Source organism: Trachinotus anak, unplaced genomic scaffold (assembly GCF_046630095.1).
Source record: "Trachinotus anak isolate AG129_WGS33_773 ecotype Australia unplaced genomic scaffold, CSIRO_AGI_Tana_v1 ptg000003l, whole genome shotgun sequence".
Taxonomy (NCBI): Eukaryota; Metazoa; Chordata; class Actinopteri; order Carangiformes; family Carangidae; genus Trachinotus; species Trachinotus anak.
The window spans coordinates 24,809,954-24,829,348 of record NW_027273854.1 but is presented as its reverse complement, the minus strand read 5'-3'; the positions used below and the strand labels follow the sequence as shown (position 1 = coordinate 24,829,348).

At 41.1% G+C, this 19,395-nt stretch overlaps 2 protein-coding genes across 4 annotated transcripts; both read left to right on the top strand.

Annotated features, from left to right (window-relative positions):
* The first annotated feature begins 278 nt into the window (after positions 1-278).
* On the top strand, positions 279-7,223 carry LOC139618679 (serine/threonine-protein phosphatase 4 catalytic subunit B). The gene is made up of 9 exons (XM_071474826.1): positions 279-439; positions 1,110-1,409; positions 1,710-1,761; positions 1,858-1,908; positions 3,292-3,393; positions 3,550-3,723; positions 3,873-3,999; positions 4,637-4,826; positions 6,267-7,223. Exons 2-9 carry the CDS (start codon positions 1,300-1,302, stop codon positions 6,394-6,396), a joined length of 936 nt encoding a protein of 311 aa, XP_071330927.1. The 5' UTR covers positions 279-439; positions 1,110-1,299; the 3' UTR covers positions 6,397-7,223.
* A 1,686-nt stretch (positions 7,224-8,909) lies between these two features.
* aldh3b1 (aldehyde dehydrogenase 3 family, member B1) lies at positions 8,910-18,715 on the top strand. Of its 3 annotated transcripts, XM_071474821.1 has the most exons (10): positions 8,910-9,291; positions 10,263-10,432; positions 10,806-10,916; positions 11,550-11,670; positions 12,457-12,542; positions 12,954-13,035; positions 14,151-14,543; positions 16,108-16,274; positions 16,378-16,477; positions 17,959-18,715. In XM_071474821.1, exons 2-10 carry the CDS (start codon positions 10,271-10,273, stop codon positions 18,144-18,146), a joined length of 1,410 nt encoding a protein of 469 aa, XP_071330922.1. In that variant the 5' UTR covers positions 8,910-9,291; positions 10,263-10,270; the 3' UTR covers positions 18,147-18,715. The 3 variants fall into 3 exon arrangements, with proteins under 3 accessions (XP_071330922.1, XP_071330924.1, XP_071330923.1); XM_071474823.1 differs by lacking the exons at positions 8,910-9,291; positions 10,263-10,432; positions 10,806-10,916 and adding an exon at positions 11,237-11,376 and having other exon boundaries at positions 17,959-18,293; XM_071474822.1 differs by lacking the exons at positions 8,910-9,291; positions 10,263-10,432; positions 10,806-10,916 and adding an exon at positions 11,262-11,400 and having other exon boundaries at positions 17,959-18,293.
* Positions 18,716-19,395: the final 680 nt, after the last annotated feature.

The following is a 19,395-nucleotide window of genomic DNA, read 5'->3' as shown; positions in this document are numbered from 1 at the left end:
ACTTGTGTTGCGTTATTGACGTTAAAAGAAATCCTCCAAACTTAAAACGCATTAAAATACTCAGATATATATATTTTACCACAAATTTAAATTCCCTTTAAAAAAAATTAAATTTAATCGTTCCCTCTCCCTTCTTTGAAAAATCCAGAATCTAAGAGTATTCAAACATTAACTTTATTTTAATTTACAATTTACTTCATTTTATTTACAATTTATCTTTAATTACCCTTTAATTCCCGTTTTTTCCCGTGCGATGCGCGTTCCCCACACCGGAAGTTACAGTCAAGTCGTCGGTGTTCATGAGCACGGCAGGAGCGAGTGAACCGGCAAAGACCGGGGAAAGAAGAGGAGCCGGTGGACGGCGAAAAAACACACAATCCACGGAATGAGCATACAGATGTGTGCTTCTTCTCAAAGTTCAGCTATTACCCACTCAACGGTAATTACTCTTACTTTGGATTCGTTGATTTAACGGCGGCTTGCGAATCATTTTGATATACCTCGCTAGCATTAGCTAGCTTGCTCACGAAATTAGCCGAGAAGCGCTAACCAGTGTTGACGCCGAACGCTCAAGTTAGCCAGGTGCTCTGAGAGCTAGGGTTAGCCAGCTACCACATAGCCTTTCGTCAACTAACTTAAATACATTACTTCATTTAATTAGCACACTAACAATGTGTAGTTGTTCGGTAGAAGTTGGTTAACATTAGCGTTAACCTTCAGGACAAATTCCCAAACAAAATGGTTGGCTAAGTTATCAAAGAATCAGTGGTTCGCTGACGTCGTTAGCGGTGATGTAAGCTAATGTGCTAATGGTTAGCTATTGCTACGCTACGCCCATAGGCCCCACATTCCTTGACGAATAACGTCAGTTTGTTTGGTCCACTATTCCTCAGTGTAAATGAACGAATAATACGTTGTGAGTTTCCTGTTGTTCTTATGAAACGATTCTAATGGTTCACTTTGGACCCCGTTTAAACAAACTCAATTCCAAGTTATAAAGCAACGAACGGTAGCCAAACATGTTTCTTTGGTTACGTGAATGTTGTTGCGTTGTTTTGGTCTTATTCCGATTGAATCAATTGGCTGTTAACTATATTTTTCCCTTACAGTTCCTTATTCTGATCATCCTCATAGCAAGAGCTTGACGTGCAGTCGTTGAAGACCCCTGTATATGTCCGGGGAAAGGAGACTGTAGTGGCTGTTCGCTCCATTGCCTGGTGAAAGAAGAGCCTGTTATTTTAGTGACCCCTGTGTGTGAGGAGAGGAGTCTGTGACCATAGTGTGTAAGCAGCTCTCCCTATGTGTGTGACAATGGGGGACATCAGCGACCTGGACCGACAGATAGAGCAGCTCAGACGCTGTGAGCTCATTAAGGAAAATGAAGTCAAAGCACTGTGTGCCAAAGCCAGGTAATGGGTCAAATTGCCCTTAAATGTATTACACACACAAAATTAGATGTTTGTGATGCTAAATATATAGAGCAGTGTTTAATCAGAACTTTTGATTCATGTTAGATATATCCATTCATGTAGGTGACATATAGCACACAAAGCAAATAAGAGACCCATGCTAATGTGGTAGATACTAATTGTTTACAGGATCATTGTCGTCATTACTGCATTGTTATGTAACTTCAAGTAATTATCAGCTAGACTTCCTTTATGACCAGCTGACCATGAAATAATATTTTAATGTGTATGTGCTTTCAGAGAGATTTTGGTTGAAGAAAGCAATGTCCAGAGAGTCGACTCTCCTGTTACAGTAAGAAACTTTTTTTTTTTTCAGAATTTGTATGCACAGAATTTGAATAAAGCTAAATAAATGTATTAATTATGTTTCTCCTAATTCTCCTCATAGGTGTGCGGGGATATACATGGTCAGTTCTATGACTTGAAAGAGCTATTTAGAGTAAGTTTCTGTTTGTTTTTATCCACTGCTCAATACAAACTTCATCTTTTTATTTTTCCTGTGTTTTACACTTAAATACTTGGTCATGCTGGATGCCTGGTGTTTAGTCTAGTAGGCTACCAATTATCCTAGTATTTTGTGTCATGATAATGGTGACTAAATGAACTGTTAGTAAGTTTTGCTATTGCTACGTAGCCAATGTTAGCATTAACAGCCATTTACATACAAGTCTTGCCAAGAGCTTCAGCCATTGCTGTGTTTACAATACAAGAGGTAAGAATATGCCCTCTGAGCAGTGCTACTTCTTAAGGGGAGACTGGACGTCACAGCTACTTAGTATGGTAAACTGAGGAGATGGGCCGATCAGGCTGATACTAGCTGGCTAGCATGCTAGCTGCAGTAGCAGAGAAGAAGTGATAGAGATTGAAGCAAAACAAGTGGCTTGCTTTCCACTGCTGGAGAACGCTCTTGGCAGGTAAAGGAGCACCGCTTACCTCACCTGTGCATGGCGGCTACCTTGTTGAACTGCTGCTACGGCTCACACATATGCATGTCTACACCATTAGTGTTGCTGTTGTGCCTTGGATAATGGCCATCAATAATAAAAATCGCCCATTGTTGTGGTCTGAAAAGTGGAGAGTTGTAACCATAAAGCAGTCATGTGACTATTGTTTATGCTTGTTTGGAGCCAGAGAGAGAGGGGGGGGGTCCTTTAATCCAGTTATTTAATAGTTAGTAGTCAGTGTTTTATTATGAACATACAACTGAATTGTCCATTGAAGAAAAGTGACAAAATGTTTTTGTAGCTGTCAGTTTAAGTTTTTAGATAGAAAATCCAATTCAGCCAAGAAAACTGCAATTGATGCATCACTAAGTAGCAACAGCAAAATTTACAAGTTTAAAATATTTTCCCTTATTTCACTGCGGTCATCAGCACTACCCTAAAAACACAAATAAAGATCCAAGAAGTTTAAACCACAATTTTAATGCAGACACATTAACTGGAGTTAATTTAACAGCCAGTTTGATACTTCAGTGGCATTGTTCTCCCTGTGTACTGGATTCTGGATTTCTGCTGTGTCCAAATTATCCTAAACAAAGAGCTAAGGGGTGATTTTGGTTTGGGTTTTTTTTCCAGCTTGGAATTTCTAATGAGTCTGGTTAGAAAGTTCACATTTCCATGTGGGGCTTTGTAGGTACCAGCTGTAGGAGTTCCATAGACTCTGTTAGTCTGCATTCCTGAAAAACTAATGCCTGGTCAAGTTTGATACAGGTCCAATTCCACTGAGAACGGTGGTGATGTTATTACTAACATTGATGTGTTTTTAATATGAATTCTATAATATCCTGCTGTTAAACAAACTGCACCTTTTCACCTTGCAGGTCGGTGGAGATGTCCCCGAGACAAATTATCTCTTCATGGGCGACTTTGTGGACAGAGGCTTCTACAGCGTGGAGACTTTCCTTCTTCTGCTAGCTCTTAAGGTATATATGAATTTTAGTCTATGTCCACTGCTGAACTGCACTGTAACCGGCCACGTAAGATGAGACGCCCGTTACCTGTAAATGCCCATGTCTGCATTTGCTTTAAGGAAATGCAGGCAGCATCCTTATGTTTTTTTCTTCTGCTGTGCTCCTAAGGTGCGTTATCCAGACAGGATAACCTTGATCCGGGGCAACCACGAGTCCCGGCAAATCACCCAGGTCTATGGCTTCTATGACGAGTGCCTCCGCAAGTACGGCTCAGTCACTGTCTGGAGATACTGCACTGAGATCTTTGACTACCTGTCCCTCTCTGCTATCATTGATGGCAAGGTGAGATGCACTGTTCAGTACTGCTTGTGATACCAATGGAAAGGAATGCAGTGAATTCAATGACCTGCTGTTCCTGCTTTTATATCTGGTGGAGTAACATATATCCCGTCCATGATCTGATTTGATCCATTCTTCTCTCTGTCCTTCAGATCTTCTGTGTGCACGGTGGCTTGTCTCCTTCCATCCAGACACTGGACCAGATCAGAACCATTGACAGAAAACAGGAAGTGCCCCATGATGGGCCCATGTGTGACCTCCTGTGGTCGGACCCTGAAGGTATACAGAAGTCCCTCGACACTTTTAAACACTGCATTGTTAATTCATGTGCTTATTAATGTGCAAAGAAACCGTTTAAACATGACGAAGGGCAAACTGGCAGCAGTGCTGTAATAGTAGATTGATACACATGGGGTTTGGATGCTCATACAAAAACTGGAAAAGTCATGTAATATGTAAATTGTGTTTTATAAACCTTGAAAAAGTTTGGAAAAATATGAAAAAAGTCATGGAAATATTTTCATAGATAAGTTTTACATGTGACCTCTGTATATTTTACAACAGGCAGTCACAGGGTATAATGATCACAGGTGTGGCCAACCACAGTAACAAGCTACACTGTCTTGTGTGGAGTGTCATGTATTCTACATCGTGGACTGTACATAGACAATATACTGTTTGCCAGAGCTTTGAAAACACTTTGGGCTTCAGCAATGGTTTATGAAATGTGACTGTATCTTGTCACACACGTACTTTCTTGTCTTTCTTGTGTCGGTCATGAAAATGAGTTTAAAGTCATGGCTAAACTGTGTTTGAACCCTGCATACAGCAATATTTTTACACAGGTTTTTCCCTATTCCTGATGCCGTGTCAAAATCAGATCTTCACCTCACTGATTTTCTCTCCCTGTTCTCAGACACCACAGGGTGGGGGGTGAGTCCTAGAGGAGCCGGATACTTGTTTGGAAGCGATGTGGTGGCCCAGTTCAACGCAGCCAACGACATCCACATGATCTGCCGAGCACACCAGCTGGTCATGGAGGGCTACAAGTGGCACTTCAACGAGACAGTGCTCACTGTGTGGTCAGCACCCAACTACTGCTACAGGTAGATAGTTACAGTAACACAGCGTGTTATGGGCTTGAGAAGTGGTCTAAATGTGTGAGTGGTGTCAGTGATCCTCTTTGTACAACATCCTGTCCTGTTTGATCTGCGTTAGGAAACTTGTTTTCCACTCATCTTGCTGTGGTTCAGGCTCCAAGTCAGTCTGTTCAGCAGCAGAGATCACAGCCTCACTAATTTACATAGAGGCAGAGGTTGTAGTGAATCAACCAGTCAGTCCGGCTATGTTAATTTTAGTTTTAGAGAGTTAACTTGATAATCCTCATTCACTTATGTTTGAGTGTCCTTAGTCCAAAAATAAAGCCTCACAAGACACTGCATATTATCACATGAAAAAGAGACCACCTCAATTCATTAGGGAGGTTCTGTGTAGGGCGCCTCCTCAGGGCAGGAGAGTTGAAGGGGAGGTGCTGGGACAGAGGGAAGTGTGAGGCAAAGAAACTGCACGCTGCTATTCTAAAAACAGCAGGAAGTTATTTGTAGTTTGGCCTGCTTATTAAAACAGTCAATTGTTGAAGCTGCAGCAGTGACGCAGCTCATAGAGGCAGTTTAGGTACTTAAAAAACTGAACTGCCCAATTTGGAAAAATACTTTTTCTCAGAGTTATAACTCTGTCAAATCTGAACATATATTTTAAATACACAGTGTTCACTTACACTTCACGAGGCTAACATTATCATGACTAAATGTTCATGAAGCCACTTAAAAAACACAGAGCTTATAATAAACAATAGTTGATGAGTAGAGTCATAGTTGGTTGGTCACAGAAAAATAAATAAAATCAAACTCCGCAAGTTTACAAGGCTGGTCCCTGCAGTGATTATATAGTAATTACATGTCTGGCAGGAAATCCAAAGTGTGGGATCATTTCAAGAGAGTAAAGGATGACCTCGAGAGGGTGACACAGAGACTGCACAAGTTCATTTAAGATACTTTTAAAAATATAGAATATATAATAGAACAGTGCTCAAGTTGTAACCCACAGCTTCTTGTATACATCTCCCAAATTATGGGAACCGTAGTTCTTAAACTTTGGCAATGATTAGACAAAGAATAATACAAAGAATAATAATCTGCGTGACAAAATCCTTTAATATAAACCATTTTCATGTTGTCAGTATTTTTCGATCATTGTGAAGCTCAGTGACTCATCACCATTGTCCATATATTCTTGCATCACTGGTCCTCTCCTCAGTCCATTCAGTCCGTTCATAATACCTGTATTTTCACATTTGGGAACTTAAGAACTATTTGGTTTGGTTTTTAGCTCACATCCAGGTATTTCTGAACACAAATGTCCAACATTTAACAGTTTACATACACAAGGCCAGTTTTACATCACAGATTGTAGCAGTGTGTTTTATCCTCAAAATTTCTCTTGCAAAGCTAAATATCCTAACCAGTTTTTTGTCTCTGGATTATCAGATGTGGCAACGTGGCGGCCATCTTGGAGTTGGATGAGCATCTACAACGGGAGTTCATCATATTCGAGGCAGCGCCACAAGAGACCAGGGGCATCCCCTCCAAGAAGCCAGTAGCCGACTATTTTCTGTGAAGGCTTTGAGCAGACAGCCATGATGTGTTGAAACCTCCGGTACCATTTCACACCTGCCGCACTCCATCCCGCTGCTGGACGGTTCTGTCAGTCTGAACTCACAGCAGTTAGACAGAAAAGCCACCAAACCCTCTGAAGCTCCGCACAGGTTCAGCTTGAAGAGCTGGATTTTTGCCGCACTGCCCAAGCCTGACAGAGCAGTCACTGTGAAAGGTGTAGGGGTGAGGTTGATACTGGGCCCATGACTGTTGTCACTTGTCTTCAGCTATATAAGATGGTCTTTTTCTTTCTGCCCTGAGCCTCCTTCCATTTCCATCTGCTGTCCTCCTCTCTCACTCTGTAGATACGACACTGTCCCTCCTCAACTTAACCTCCACCACATATGTAGTATTTTTTCATGACGAACACTGTCATTTAGTTTTAGAAGTATTTGGAAGGGGTTAGATCTTTTTTTTTTTTTTTTCCCCAAGAATATGCAGATGTAGGAAGTTTCACTATTTTATCTTCTAAGGAATTCCTTCGATGCATATGTTCTTTGTTTTTGAATAATTGTTGCTGCCAGGATTAAATGCAAAATGACCAACCCCCCCTAGCCCGTTTTTGCTCTTATGTTTCTTTTTAACTGTCATTTGTCATGTGAGTCACTATTTAACATGCCCAGTGCTGCTGCACAGCACCATCACAAATAAATACCATTAATGTAATGACTCCCAATAGGAGTCACTATATTCACAGTTGTTTTCTCTCTTAATTCCTTTTAATCTACAAATCTCTGTAGGTCTGTCAATTTTGATATTGTGAGAATAAAGTTTTTGTATTAATGCTGATTTATTTCCAGGTGTGATTTAATGACGCTTGCATTGTGATATGATTAGATCTTTAAAACTGTATGTTTGATCCAACTCATTTGTTCCAAAAATCATCTGAGCTCCGTTGAGCCATGTCCATTATTTGTGCTTGCGTGAGTGAGGGGCTGTCTTTATTAACCAAGTGTGTCCCAGTGGAGTCTGAACTCCTACATGCTTGCAGTTCTAATGGGCACTTTGCCATCTTGACAGTTCATCGAAATATGTCACCCAAGTAGCTACTTGACTCCTCAGTAATAGTGCAACATGTTCAAGTGTTAATTTCACTTGGTTTTTATCTAAATATTTTGAGTTTTTGACTTTTGCGTGTTGTGCACCTTTCAGGCCACCAGAGTGCAGGGTACATTAAAGGTCCCTTTTTGTAGAATGTATGTTTGGATGATGAGATGTCCTTGTCATTGATTATAAAGCAGGTCTAGGTTCTGTATACTGTTATATTATTAATGTGCTCAGTCCACAGAGAGATGGACACAGCCTGTATGTAGAAAACTGAGTCTTTACAATGAGCTGTCAGGACTTTTGTAACTTTGTGATCTCACAACAAAGCAGTCACTGCTCTCAGCCATGCCCCAAGCCCCGCCCACCTGCACCCACCATCTGAGCCTTGCAGGATTTGCTTTCCCTGATTGTTCACCTGACATCTGCAATATTTTTATTTAGTCACTCAGAAAAAGCCAATTAGAAGAGAGGCTGAAGACTACTACTACTGAGATGATTTTTGGTATTTTAAACCACAAATATATCTTATGCATATAAACATTTCAGATAAAACACTGGGAAAGTGTAAAATATGGGACCTTTAACATGACATGCTGTATCAAGTGGAAATAATATGCTTTATTATTCTCCCAAGAGGATACATAAAGCTGATAATTTACAATAGGTCTTTTTTCTCAACCTAGTGTGATAATGTGTTTATACTACTTGTATTCTTTTACAGGTAAATTAACAAAACTCCACACATTCCTACATATGTTATGACAAAAGCAGGAATAAGAAATGACTTGGAGATGATAAAAACAATATTAAAATGCAGAAATGTATGAACATTATTAATCTGAATTTAATGCATCCATGGCCTGTGCAAGAGCTGGTATCTGCAGCAGGCGGCAGGAGTGTACAGGTTTGTTTGGGTTTGTAGTACGGAAAGGTCTCAGCAGGGAGTGCACACAACTTCTTTAAAGCCCAAATGGAAAACCTGATCCAGACAGTCCCCACCTGCACTGTTTACAGCAGGTAAACATTGTCACACTATCTAGTGTTGTAATGCTTTCACTTCTGTGGCTGATAGTTTGGTAATCTATAAAAAGTGAGAGCAAGGATAAGGCTGTTCCCTAGAGGCAGTTCTACCCTGTATCTGTTACTAAAGTAAAAACCTTTATTTAACAGTTTGTATGAGTTGATGTTTTGTACTTGTTTTTATGAGCTGCACTCTCCTCAGGTAACAGAAAGTATTCCACACCTCTCATGCCAGACAGCATAGTGAAAGTGTCCACGCTGAAGGAGCACTTTATTAGGAACACCTGTACACCTGCTGATCCATGCAGTTACTCAATCAGCCAATCACCAGCTGGTTTCAGTGTTTCTGGATGCGCTGATCTCTCGGGATTTCCCCTCAAGAGTTCACTCAAACATCCAGTGAGCGGTGGCTCAGCAGTTAGATGGGAGAGGTCGGAGGAGAATGGCCGGACTGGTTGGAGCTGACAGAGAGAGGCTGCAGTGAATCAGGCTGTCGGGCTCCAGCAGCTGTTCGGGCCAACGAATAAGTGGGTGACAGTTCACAAATGGAGATCCACGCTGATCGTACACGGTCATTGCTCCCCTGTCTGACAAGTTCTTAGTGCTAGTTTTTCCAGATCGACCAACACGGCTCCACCTCCCCGGCTCCGTGAGCTTCCAAGGCGAACCGGTAGTTAGAGCAGGCACAACACCCGGAAACACGAGAGAACTCCCGTCATTCATCATCACCTCCTCGGCACAGCCTGGGCTGCAGGGCTGTTCACCTCCAGAGACAAGACTCAGACCAAAGGTAGCCGGGACGTAACGTCGCACTTTGTCCTATTGTTTTAAACTTCTTCCAAATACTTGTTTCCGTGGATGAATATCATACTAAGTTTCTTAATAGAATATTATTCCAATTCCAGAGACAAGGGGAAAGATTTGCTCTCAGATTAACCTGCTACTTCATAGATTTGTATCACACTCAAGCTGTAACTGCTCGGTTGCTTTTGCTATCCTTGTCGTCATTATTAGCCATGAGGTGGGTGAAAAGGTTTCCTGCCAGCTCATCCTGAAGCGCCAGCCTGTGAACCGGCAGGTCGTCGCCTGTCTGTGCGCTCTTCCTAACAGCAACGAAGTAACACCAGTTCGATGCACGTCATTGTCACTGCCAGACATTATTCTGCGAAACTCCATAGAGAATTATCACATTTAATGTGTCTTTGCTTTCCCGTTAAAGTGTCCGAGAACAGCCACATCCTTTAACACACGTGGTGAAACGTTTAAGTCTTGTGGTAAATTCGGCTTACAAATATTGTACAAATGATTTCTCTCCGCGGCGAAATATTGCGAAATGACTTGAGGCCCCTCCTAGACGCCCACTAGTATTTGCTAATAAACAGCCCCATAGCTCACGAACAGACCCTCAGTTAATGAAGTTCACCTCGGTTCCACAGGGCTGCAAACTGAAAATGATACTTCACCCACATTATTCAGCGATTGTGAGCTAACTAGTGTTTGTCAGAAACAACAGTAGACATAGTTGACACAGAAATGCGGAATTGCTGATACGACAGTTCATTTATCAAATCTGCCGAGAAACCAATTCATTTTATTAAGTTTGCCTGTTACAACTTTTCACATGTGAGGTTTTGTCTTGGTTTTCTGCATTTCCGGTTGTTTGACGGATGACATTTGCTCCCGTGTGTGTGTGTGTGTGTGTGTGTGTGTGTGTGTGTGTGTGTGTGTGTGTGTGTGAGTGTGTGATTGTGTGTGTTCCAGGTGAAGGGATGGAAACCCATGGCCAGGTTGTGGACAGGCTGCGGTCAGCGTTTCGCTCCGGCGTCACGGTACCGGAGCAGTTTCGTCGAGCCCAGCTGACCAGGCTGATGTCCATGCTCAAAGACAACGAGCAGCAGATTGTAAATGCACTGCACAAAGACCTCGCAAAGGTACAAGACTGTGCTCATGTGTCAGACACACACTTCCTCAAAGTTTTGTTTTGCACAGCAGTTCTGTCTGGTCACAGTCATCCTTTTGCATTTCTGTTATTTTTGTTTGTTTTGTTTGTTTTTTTAACCCTGTGATAAGAGCTGCTGCACACTTACTTTCAAACTACATTAAGACCAACTCTGACTTTGTGATATATTCACACATTTTGTACAAATATTAACTGTACTCCTGTATTTGAGTGTTATTTAAATCGTACATATTTGGTACAACAAAAGCACACGCTCAGTGTTTGAAGTGCAGCATATAATGCATTTATTTGTCTAATTCAGTAAGCACTAACTTTCCTCTCTGCTTGTTGCTCTTGCATATCAGCCAAAATTTGAGGCTGTCCTGTCTGAGATTGATATTGTGATCAACGAGCTGCACCACGCCATCGCTAACTTCAAAAGCTGGATGCAGCCAGAATATGTCAGCAAAAACCTGGTAGGTTTAACAACCATTTATCTAAATCATTTCATATACTTCCATGAAAGGGCTTCATTATTTTTAATGTTTACCATAATCTAATGATGTCTTGATATTATTTTGCGTGACCAACGTTACACATGTCCGAAGGTTTTCAGTTTACAAAGTTCTTAACACCAGGCTGAAAAGTTTTTTATGTTTGACCACACCCAGCACTGACTCAAATGTGATGTCACACCCTGTGGTACAGTTGTACATCACTGCAGTAAGGCGAGAAGACAAAGACAATTTTTTTTTTTTTTTTTTTTTTTTTTTCCAGATGGTCTTAAAGAGGCATTCCAGTGATTGTGTAGACAGACAGGAAATGTGGGGACAGAGAGAGGGGGAAGGAAATGCAGCAAAGGGTCTGGGAGTCGAACCCGGACTCGCCTGCTTAAAGCTTACATACCCATATGTACCCTAACCATTCGGCTACCAGGTCACCTTAAAGTTTTGAATAAAAGTAAAGCTTTGCATTTAAAATTGATGACACAAGAAAATGTTTGGTTTCTGATGTTTGGAACATGATTTAAGAAATGATGTTCACGTACTGTACGTTCATGTACTGTATTTTCAAAACCTGTGTATTGTTTTATTTTATTCCATTTTTAGGCTACAAAGCTAGATGAGTGTTTTGTGAAGAGGGAGCCGCTAGGAGTCGTGTTGATCATCGGGGCCTGGAACTACCCCCTGCAGCTCCTTATCTTACCTATGGTTGGAGCTATTGCAGCAGGTATCATTCACATCCACATGTGAGCTGTTAAAGCTATAACCAATATTTTTTTTATATTACAATAAATCAAATGACTATCTAAGGATAAAGGGTCTTAAAGAATCATCACCAGTTCCCTTCAGGTTCATGGAGTTTTTAGCCTCATTGAGCTTTTTGTTTTGGTTTTCTGACCCACAAACGCCCACTCTGAAAAATAAACCAGTTAAAGCTGCTGCTCCTGGAAACCAGCCAGTAAAACCAAAACAATGGGCTGAAAGATGCTGTAAGGAGATAGTCCTCTCACTATGAGCAACTCTTTTCACAAACAAGCAGTCATGTGATCCACTGTTAACATTAAATATTTATTAATGCAGCTTTAAGTTCAAGCTCTTGTTTTGGTCTCAGTTCATCTCTAAAATATGACAGGAAGAGATAGTTGCACTGGTCAGTGAGGTAAATTGAAGCCTGCCATATTTGATTTGCATTCACAAGCTCTTTTTTCTCCAACGTAGAAAATAAAGTAGGTCCTTTCATGTTGAAGGCTGTTCTGTAGCTGACTCATGTGTCAAATGTCACTCTCTTTAAGATTCAAGGGCATCATCACAGCAATAACACAATGTTACCTGAAGCCAGTAGCAGTAGCAGCATGTCTTTATGTTTTATAATGCAGATTCCCCTGTAAAAATACAGATGCTCTGTGAGTAATCCAGAGGTTAGAGGGTTTACAAGCTAAACAACCTTGGACACATGTTTACTACTGTCACTGATGTCTTTACTGGCTGGTTGATTTGATGTTGTCTCCAACAGGAAACTGTGTGGTCATCAAGCCTTCAGAGGTCAGTGCTGCCACAGACAGTCTGATAGCAGAGCTCATCCCCAAGTATCTGTCTCAGGTAGGTCAGTGTCTCAGGGTTTTCTTCTTTCCCTGAGTTTTAATCTTCTTTATTCTGTTAAATCTAACAATTCAGTGTTGTATGAGCAGAGATCTTATAACACAAACCTGTGCTGTGGTCAAGATAATACAATGAATCCATTTCATAATCTTAAAACATTTCAGAATGGTCTATATATTCACTATATGAAATGAGAGGCATATTTTACAGTTGAAAAACAAGCTTGTCCATCACAGAGTTCGTCCACCAGAAAAAAGACAGACTGTGTCCAAAACATTTTTGTCCTGTAATTTCTACCTACTCATCGGCTGATATATAACTTACACGAATAGAATACAGTTCTTTTGAGTGATCATGAGCTTGACACAGTTCAATTTGGCACTAATTAAACGGGGACTCTTAATTTGACAGGACTGTTTTGCAGTTGTTAGTGGTGGAGCAGAGGACACCAAGGCTCTTCTGCAGAATCGCTTTGACCACATCTTCTACACAGGTAAAAGCCTCCAGGATGGACCAGACTACTGCACGTCACAGGGCTCTAAATGTAGACATGTATATCACTTTTTAAACTGGTGTCAGGACCACAATGTCAGCAATTTGTCTTGGACAAGAACACAACAAATAAATGCTGAGATCCACATATAGGGGTTGACAAAAGATTGAAGGTAATGGAGTGACTTATATCAACTGTGTATATTGAGGCTGTGCAAATGCACAACATTCCCTTTCTACTTCCTTCATCAGATTTCAGCTGCATGGCACATTGAACTTTCCCTCTTATCCTAAACTGCTTTTACATCATGAAACATTTTTGTAACATCTTAAACATAGTGTCACAGCAACACAAATAGTCACAATGTCAGCAAACCTATTGAATGTTACTCAGATAGTGATATCTTGTCTTTGCTTACATTAGCTGCCGTAAACTAGTGGTCATACCACAACACATCAGACTGTAGCAGTAAGACCCATGAGTGCGTTGAATTGAATGAGAGTGTGTTTTATTGTTTAAGAATTTAAATTTTATCTGTGAGACGAAGACATTTAACAATGTTTTCCCATTTAACATTTTCCCACTACGCTACTACTTCCTCTTATTGAAAGATTCTGGATCAGCCCTCTACCTGTCTTCTCCAGGTGTCCAGGTGAAAGAGCGGAGAGTATGAAGTTAGAAGTTAGTGTAGTTAGCATCTTTTATTTGTTTGTGTTGATTGTTAGCTTGTAACTGGCAGTGGCTGACACAGTGCTAGTGACAGTCATGTCAAGGTCCTGACTGCTTATTTCACTCATGATATGTGTTATATAATAAAATTCATATGATGTTAACATGGTTAAACACTTGATTTTCATTGGAGGGGGGTTTTAAACCTGGTCTGTTCATTGAATTAACATCTGTAGCTGTGAGTCTGGACAGTGATGTAAGTCTCTGTTCTATTGATTTTATTTTGATCCATTGCATTGCAGTCCAGTCAGCTGGCTTATCCATGCAACACTTTGGTGGACATCAAGATAAAGTACGAGCAGCTGGATTGTCGTGAAATACAGAAATGTAGCTCAGCAGAGGAAAAATCCTGTCCTCTTTGGATATTTACCTTTCACCTCTTTCAGGTTCTCAGACTGTGGCACGCAGCATCCTGCAGGCAGCTTCAGTCCACTTGACCCCAGTGACCTTAGAGCTGGGCGGGAAGTGTCCGTGCTTCATATACGGCGGGGTGAACATCAGGGCTGCTGCTCGCCGCTTGGCGTGGGCTAAGTTCTTCAACGCGGGCCAAAGCTGTGTGGCTCCGGACTATGTGCTGTGCTTGCCGGCCACGCGGGACGCCCTGCTGCCAGCACTGCGGGAAGCCCTGGAGGAATTCTACGGCAAGGAGCCTCAAACCTGTCCTGACCTGTCCCGCATCGTGTCTCCCCGACACTGGAGGCGTCTGATGGAATTGCTCAAGAAATCCAGTGGGAAAGTGGTTGTGGGAGGAGAGAGCAATGAGGAGGACAAGTACATAGGTAGGTGATACCCTGCTCTACAGTGTCAAACAGTGCAACAGAGTTCTGGAGGGCATTTCAGTAGAAAACATACAGGAGAAAGTTCAGCATTCATTGCAAAACTCCCAAAGGTAACCTGTTATGAAAGCTTGAAGTTGAAACCTTAAAGAAATATTCTCTCATCTCTAACCAATCAGAGACGGCCAAAGTCAGGTGTGGGAGGTGGCTGTCAATCAATTCGTAAACACACAACTGGTGTGCCACTACTCTCTCACTGAGGCTCCAAGATGCAGCATTGACACCCGGTGCTGTATCTGGGACGCCTCCCTCACAGGCAGCTTCCACGCTGCCGGATGGGGCTGTGAAAACAACACTCTGCCGCTCTGATGTGTCCCAGAGACACAAGACAGCTTGTATGATAGACACCACTATGGACTCTGTGTTTACATTCTTGTTCCCAGAAGTTGTTCCAGGTTCCTCCTTCTGACGACGTCATGAGAGACAGCAGGCTATAATTTGTCGGGTCCCAGCATGCATTCTGTCCTGTCTCTCTGCCAAGTCACAGCAAGAATGTTTCCTCCAGTTTGACGCAGTGACATCTTATCAGGCAGAAAAAATGTCTAGTCTGAACCTGGCATGAGAGAGGTCTGATTTGCTCTGGGTTTCCCTATGGCCCACAAATCACTGAGTCATTTTATGCATCTCAGTGATGAACAGTCCTCTACAAAAAAAGATTTGATTCCCAGTATAATACAAAACTGAGCCTAAGAACTGATCCTGATCAGGACATGCTGGACCTTATCTGATAGAAACTCAAACTTTTTTGGTTTCCTGTTTAATCCTGCACTTTTGTGTTGCACTAGCAAACAGACATCATGTCCTCATTGCAGGTTCTGGTCTGGACTAGTACCTGATTACGTGAACTAACCTTTGTGATTGTGACTACACAACTAGATTAGTTTGACACTTCTAACAGTGTTGCCTTCATATGCTCAAACATGATGAAAGATTTGAACTGAGGGAAACGATCCGGGTCTGGTTTACTAAACAGGATCAGTCTCAGCAGTGCTCAGGTGCAGGAGTGTGTGGTGGTGTTGAGGTGACAGAACGCAGGTTCACACAGCTTTAAACCACAGCAGTTATTTTGTTCCAGACAACACAAGTTTAAATGCCGAGCTCACAGCTAAACTGATGACAGAAAGATGGAAAAGTGTGTAGTTGAGCTTTAAAACGGGTGCTGATTGTTGCTGTTTAGGATTTTGTATTATCCCACATATCTGAAGAACATCTGGAGGGAGACTGTAAATCCTGGTCTTTATGGTTAACATTGAATCGCTTAATAAAATGAAATAATTGTTTTCTTTTTTCTAAAAAAAACTAAACAAAATAAACCCAACAATAAAACAAAAAATACATTTAGATTTAGATATCAATAAATTAGATTAAAAAAAAAAAAAGAGAGATTAAAATGTCATGTTTCCATAAAGCAAAGTTTCTTCATCATCCACATAGTGTCTGATTGTAAATATTTTTTTGGTATATTAATAAACACATACTGTAAAGGCTGCTGTCACTGCCCCCCCAGCTCCCACAGTGGTGGTGGACATGTCCGAGGACGACGCCCTGATGGAGGAGGAGATTTTCGGCCCCATCCTGCCCATCCTAACCATCGAGTCTCTGGAGAAAGGCATCGACTTCATCAACCGTAAAGAGAAACCATTGGCTCTCTATGTTTTCTCCGACGAATCCTCTGTAAGCACACACTGCTCTGCAGCCCCCCCCACCTCATACAGCAGCTACAGACATTATTGTGTTTATATTTTAGTTTTACATCCTGTTGTCTCTCTGTTTGGAGGTGGTCAACACGGTGCTGGAAAAGACCAGCAGCGGAGGATTCTGCTCCAATGACGGGATCGTCCACATGACCCTGCCGGGCCTGCCCTTTGGAGGTGTAGGTAGGTGTGACCCTGGATAAGGCTCCTCTCATCTCCCGCTCATGTCATCACACAGGACGTACTGGGTTTTGACTTGTTAAAGTCTATTGATTAGAAGACAGTGATGCGTCTAGTGATGCTTTTATGTGCAGATGATTTAGTTGTAGTGTCTCAGCAAAGCTCTTCGGACGGTGAGGATTAGGCCATTATTTATTTACTTTTACTTTTCTTTTGTAATCACCTGACAGCAACAGTTCATAGTCTCCACTGTGAATTCCTTTTACAAAGTGATCAAACTATTCAGTATTTTTTCTATGATGCAATTATAAAAATAAACAGAACAAGAAAAGGGGGTGCGTTCCATTGTGTTTTGAAAAGAATCCTTCATTAGAAAAAATAAAAAAATTATAAATAGATTAAAGGATTAGATAAATAAACTTTCTTTCTTTCCTCTACAGATGTGGTGTGTAGGTTAAGTCATTTCTTTGTGGTTGCTCTTCCAGCAGCTAGATATTATAAACATCTTTACTTTTGAAAGATCTTATTTAAACATCCAATTTTTTAGACATTTAAAAACATTTTTATCGTCGTTACCTTTACTCTTAAAAATCTTTTGAACACAGTTCCATATCATACATTGTAAGGCCATGTTTGAATTAGATATACAGATAAACAGTACTCTCTTCAATTTCTTTCCAAGCCGGGCGAGTTTTTTAATTAAATCAGTATTGCATTTTTCGTGATGGGAATTAGATCAATATGTGTGGTGATTCACTGGAAAGTAGAAAGTATCATCTGTACTTTAGATTGGTCAGCTCTATACATTCTGCCCGCAGCTCTGCTTCAACCACACATGTTGCATCTGACCATTTCAGCAAATGTAACTGGCTCACAGCCGAGACCAGCCTGGGACACTTATTTCAGAATACTCAGTTTTTCCACTAGAGGGAGCACAGCAACATTTATGTTCCTCTTTAAAGGCGTTTGATGAATAAAAACACATTTAGCCAAGTTAGTGGCTCTAGTAATCATTGGATTTAAAATGTCACACTTTTCTCTTATCTCCACCCCTTTACATTTTTTATGTTTCAAAACAGTTTAAAGGTCATTTTATCATTTTTTTAAAAATTTTTTTTTTTATTGTTCATCCTCAATTTTATCTTGTCCTGTATAGCAAATTGTGTTTTCAAAGGTGCTATATAAATTCTTCTTCTTCTTCTCCTCCTTCTTCTTCTTCACGCTAACATACGTAATTACAGTGGTAAACAAGGCAGTGATTACTTGCCAAACATCAGTATGTTAACATTGGCACTGCTGTCCACACTTGCAGCCGCACGGTCCCTGATGTGGACGCAGACTCTCAGTCCTTTTGATGCTGTCAGAGAATATTCCCACAGTGACTGAAATTACGTTTTCTCAGTCTGAACCAGAACATGTAAGTTTTCCAGTCCGTATCTGTCTTGACTGGTATTCTGGGTTGTTTTTTTCTCTGCTTCGTCCAGGGGCCAGTGGTTGGGGCAGTTACCACGGCCGCTGGGGCTTCGAGACGTTCAGCCACCGGCGGGCCTGCATGCTGCGCGGCTGGGCTTTGGAGAGACTCAACGGCCTGCGTTACCCACCGTACAGCGATGACAAGCTGGGCTGGCTGCGCTGGACCACGTCGCCCAAGAGCAGCTGCTCGCTGATGTGAAGACAGGCAGGGGGAGTGTGTGTGTGTGTGTGTGTGTGTGTGTGAGTGTGTGTGTGAGTGTGAGGATCGTGGAGCTTTTTATACTCTATGCGTGAATGTTGGCGAAGTTAATGTAGAAACAGGTTTGAAACCTGTTTGAAGGTTGAGTGTGTATGTTTGTGGATGTTAACATTCTTGTATTGTCCCTTTTCATGCTTTTCATCTTGCAACCAATAGTAATTTTGTAATTTACAGTGTTTTTAATAATATATTCAGCCCTGTCTTTTCTTTTAAATAGAACAGTTCTTACCTTTTCTCACTGCGTTCTTTGTCACTCACTTAACTGGTATTTCACTTTCTGCTTATTTTTATCTTCTTGCACTGAAATCTTGAGGGGGTGAGAATCATGTTAGAGTTTTAACCTCATTGTCAATGTTTCATTGTTTGGTAAATGTGTTTGTTTTCTCTTTTTTTTTTTTTTTTTTTTTTTTTTTTTTCAGACTTGTTACTGTCTGTATTTTAATAGTTTTTCATGAAATACTGTAAATAAATAAAAAAAAAAAAAAAAAGTACTTTTAATGACAAACAAATGTCTTTGACATTTTTTTGTCTGTTCTTCATTTAAAAAAAAAAAAGAAAAAAAAAAAGGATGCAGCCCTCCACTGAGCTCCCATGACTATATAACAAGCAGGTGGCTCAGTTTCCTGAAAAGTGTAGTAGATTTTCAACATGGACGACAGGTCGGGCTCTGCTGCAACAGGTGTGTTCATTTATATTTCATGATGCTGTAAAAAATAATGGTGAATATTTAATGTGCTATGAATGTAACACACCTGGGTCGCAGACAAGACCGCGCCATCACTGATGTTTAAAATCCACTCCACTTCTCCAACTCTGCTTCATGATTGGACCGTCATTATCCAGTCAGATTCAGGTGTAAAGACGGTTTTCTGTTCTGTCTGTGCACAGATGTTCATAAAAGCACTTTATCCTTTGTTTGTTTTTTTTTCTATATGCCTCTGCAGACGTGGCTGGAGGAGTTGTGTTTTCAGGTTGGCACAAATGGCCATTGGATGAACTTATTAGATTCTGTGGGTCAAAGGTCATTGTGGCCAATATAAGAACAGAGACAGCTGTTAAAAAAGAAGGACTTGGACCATGAGCAGACAAAACACGAGTTAAATGAAGTAAGGTCCGAGGTGAAAAAACTAGAGGACGAGATAGGCGAGATAATCAAGTTTAAAGACCAAAATGAAGGCAGTGAAAAAGA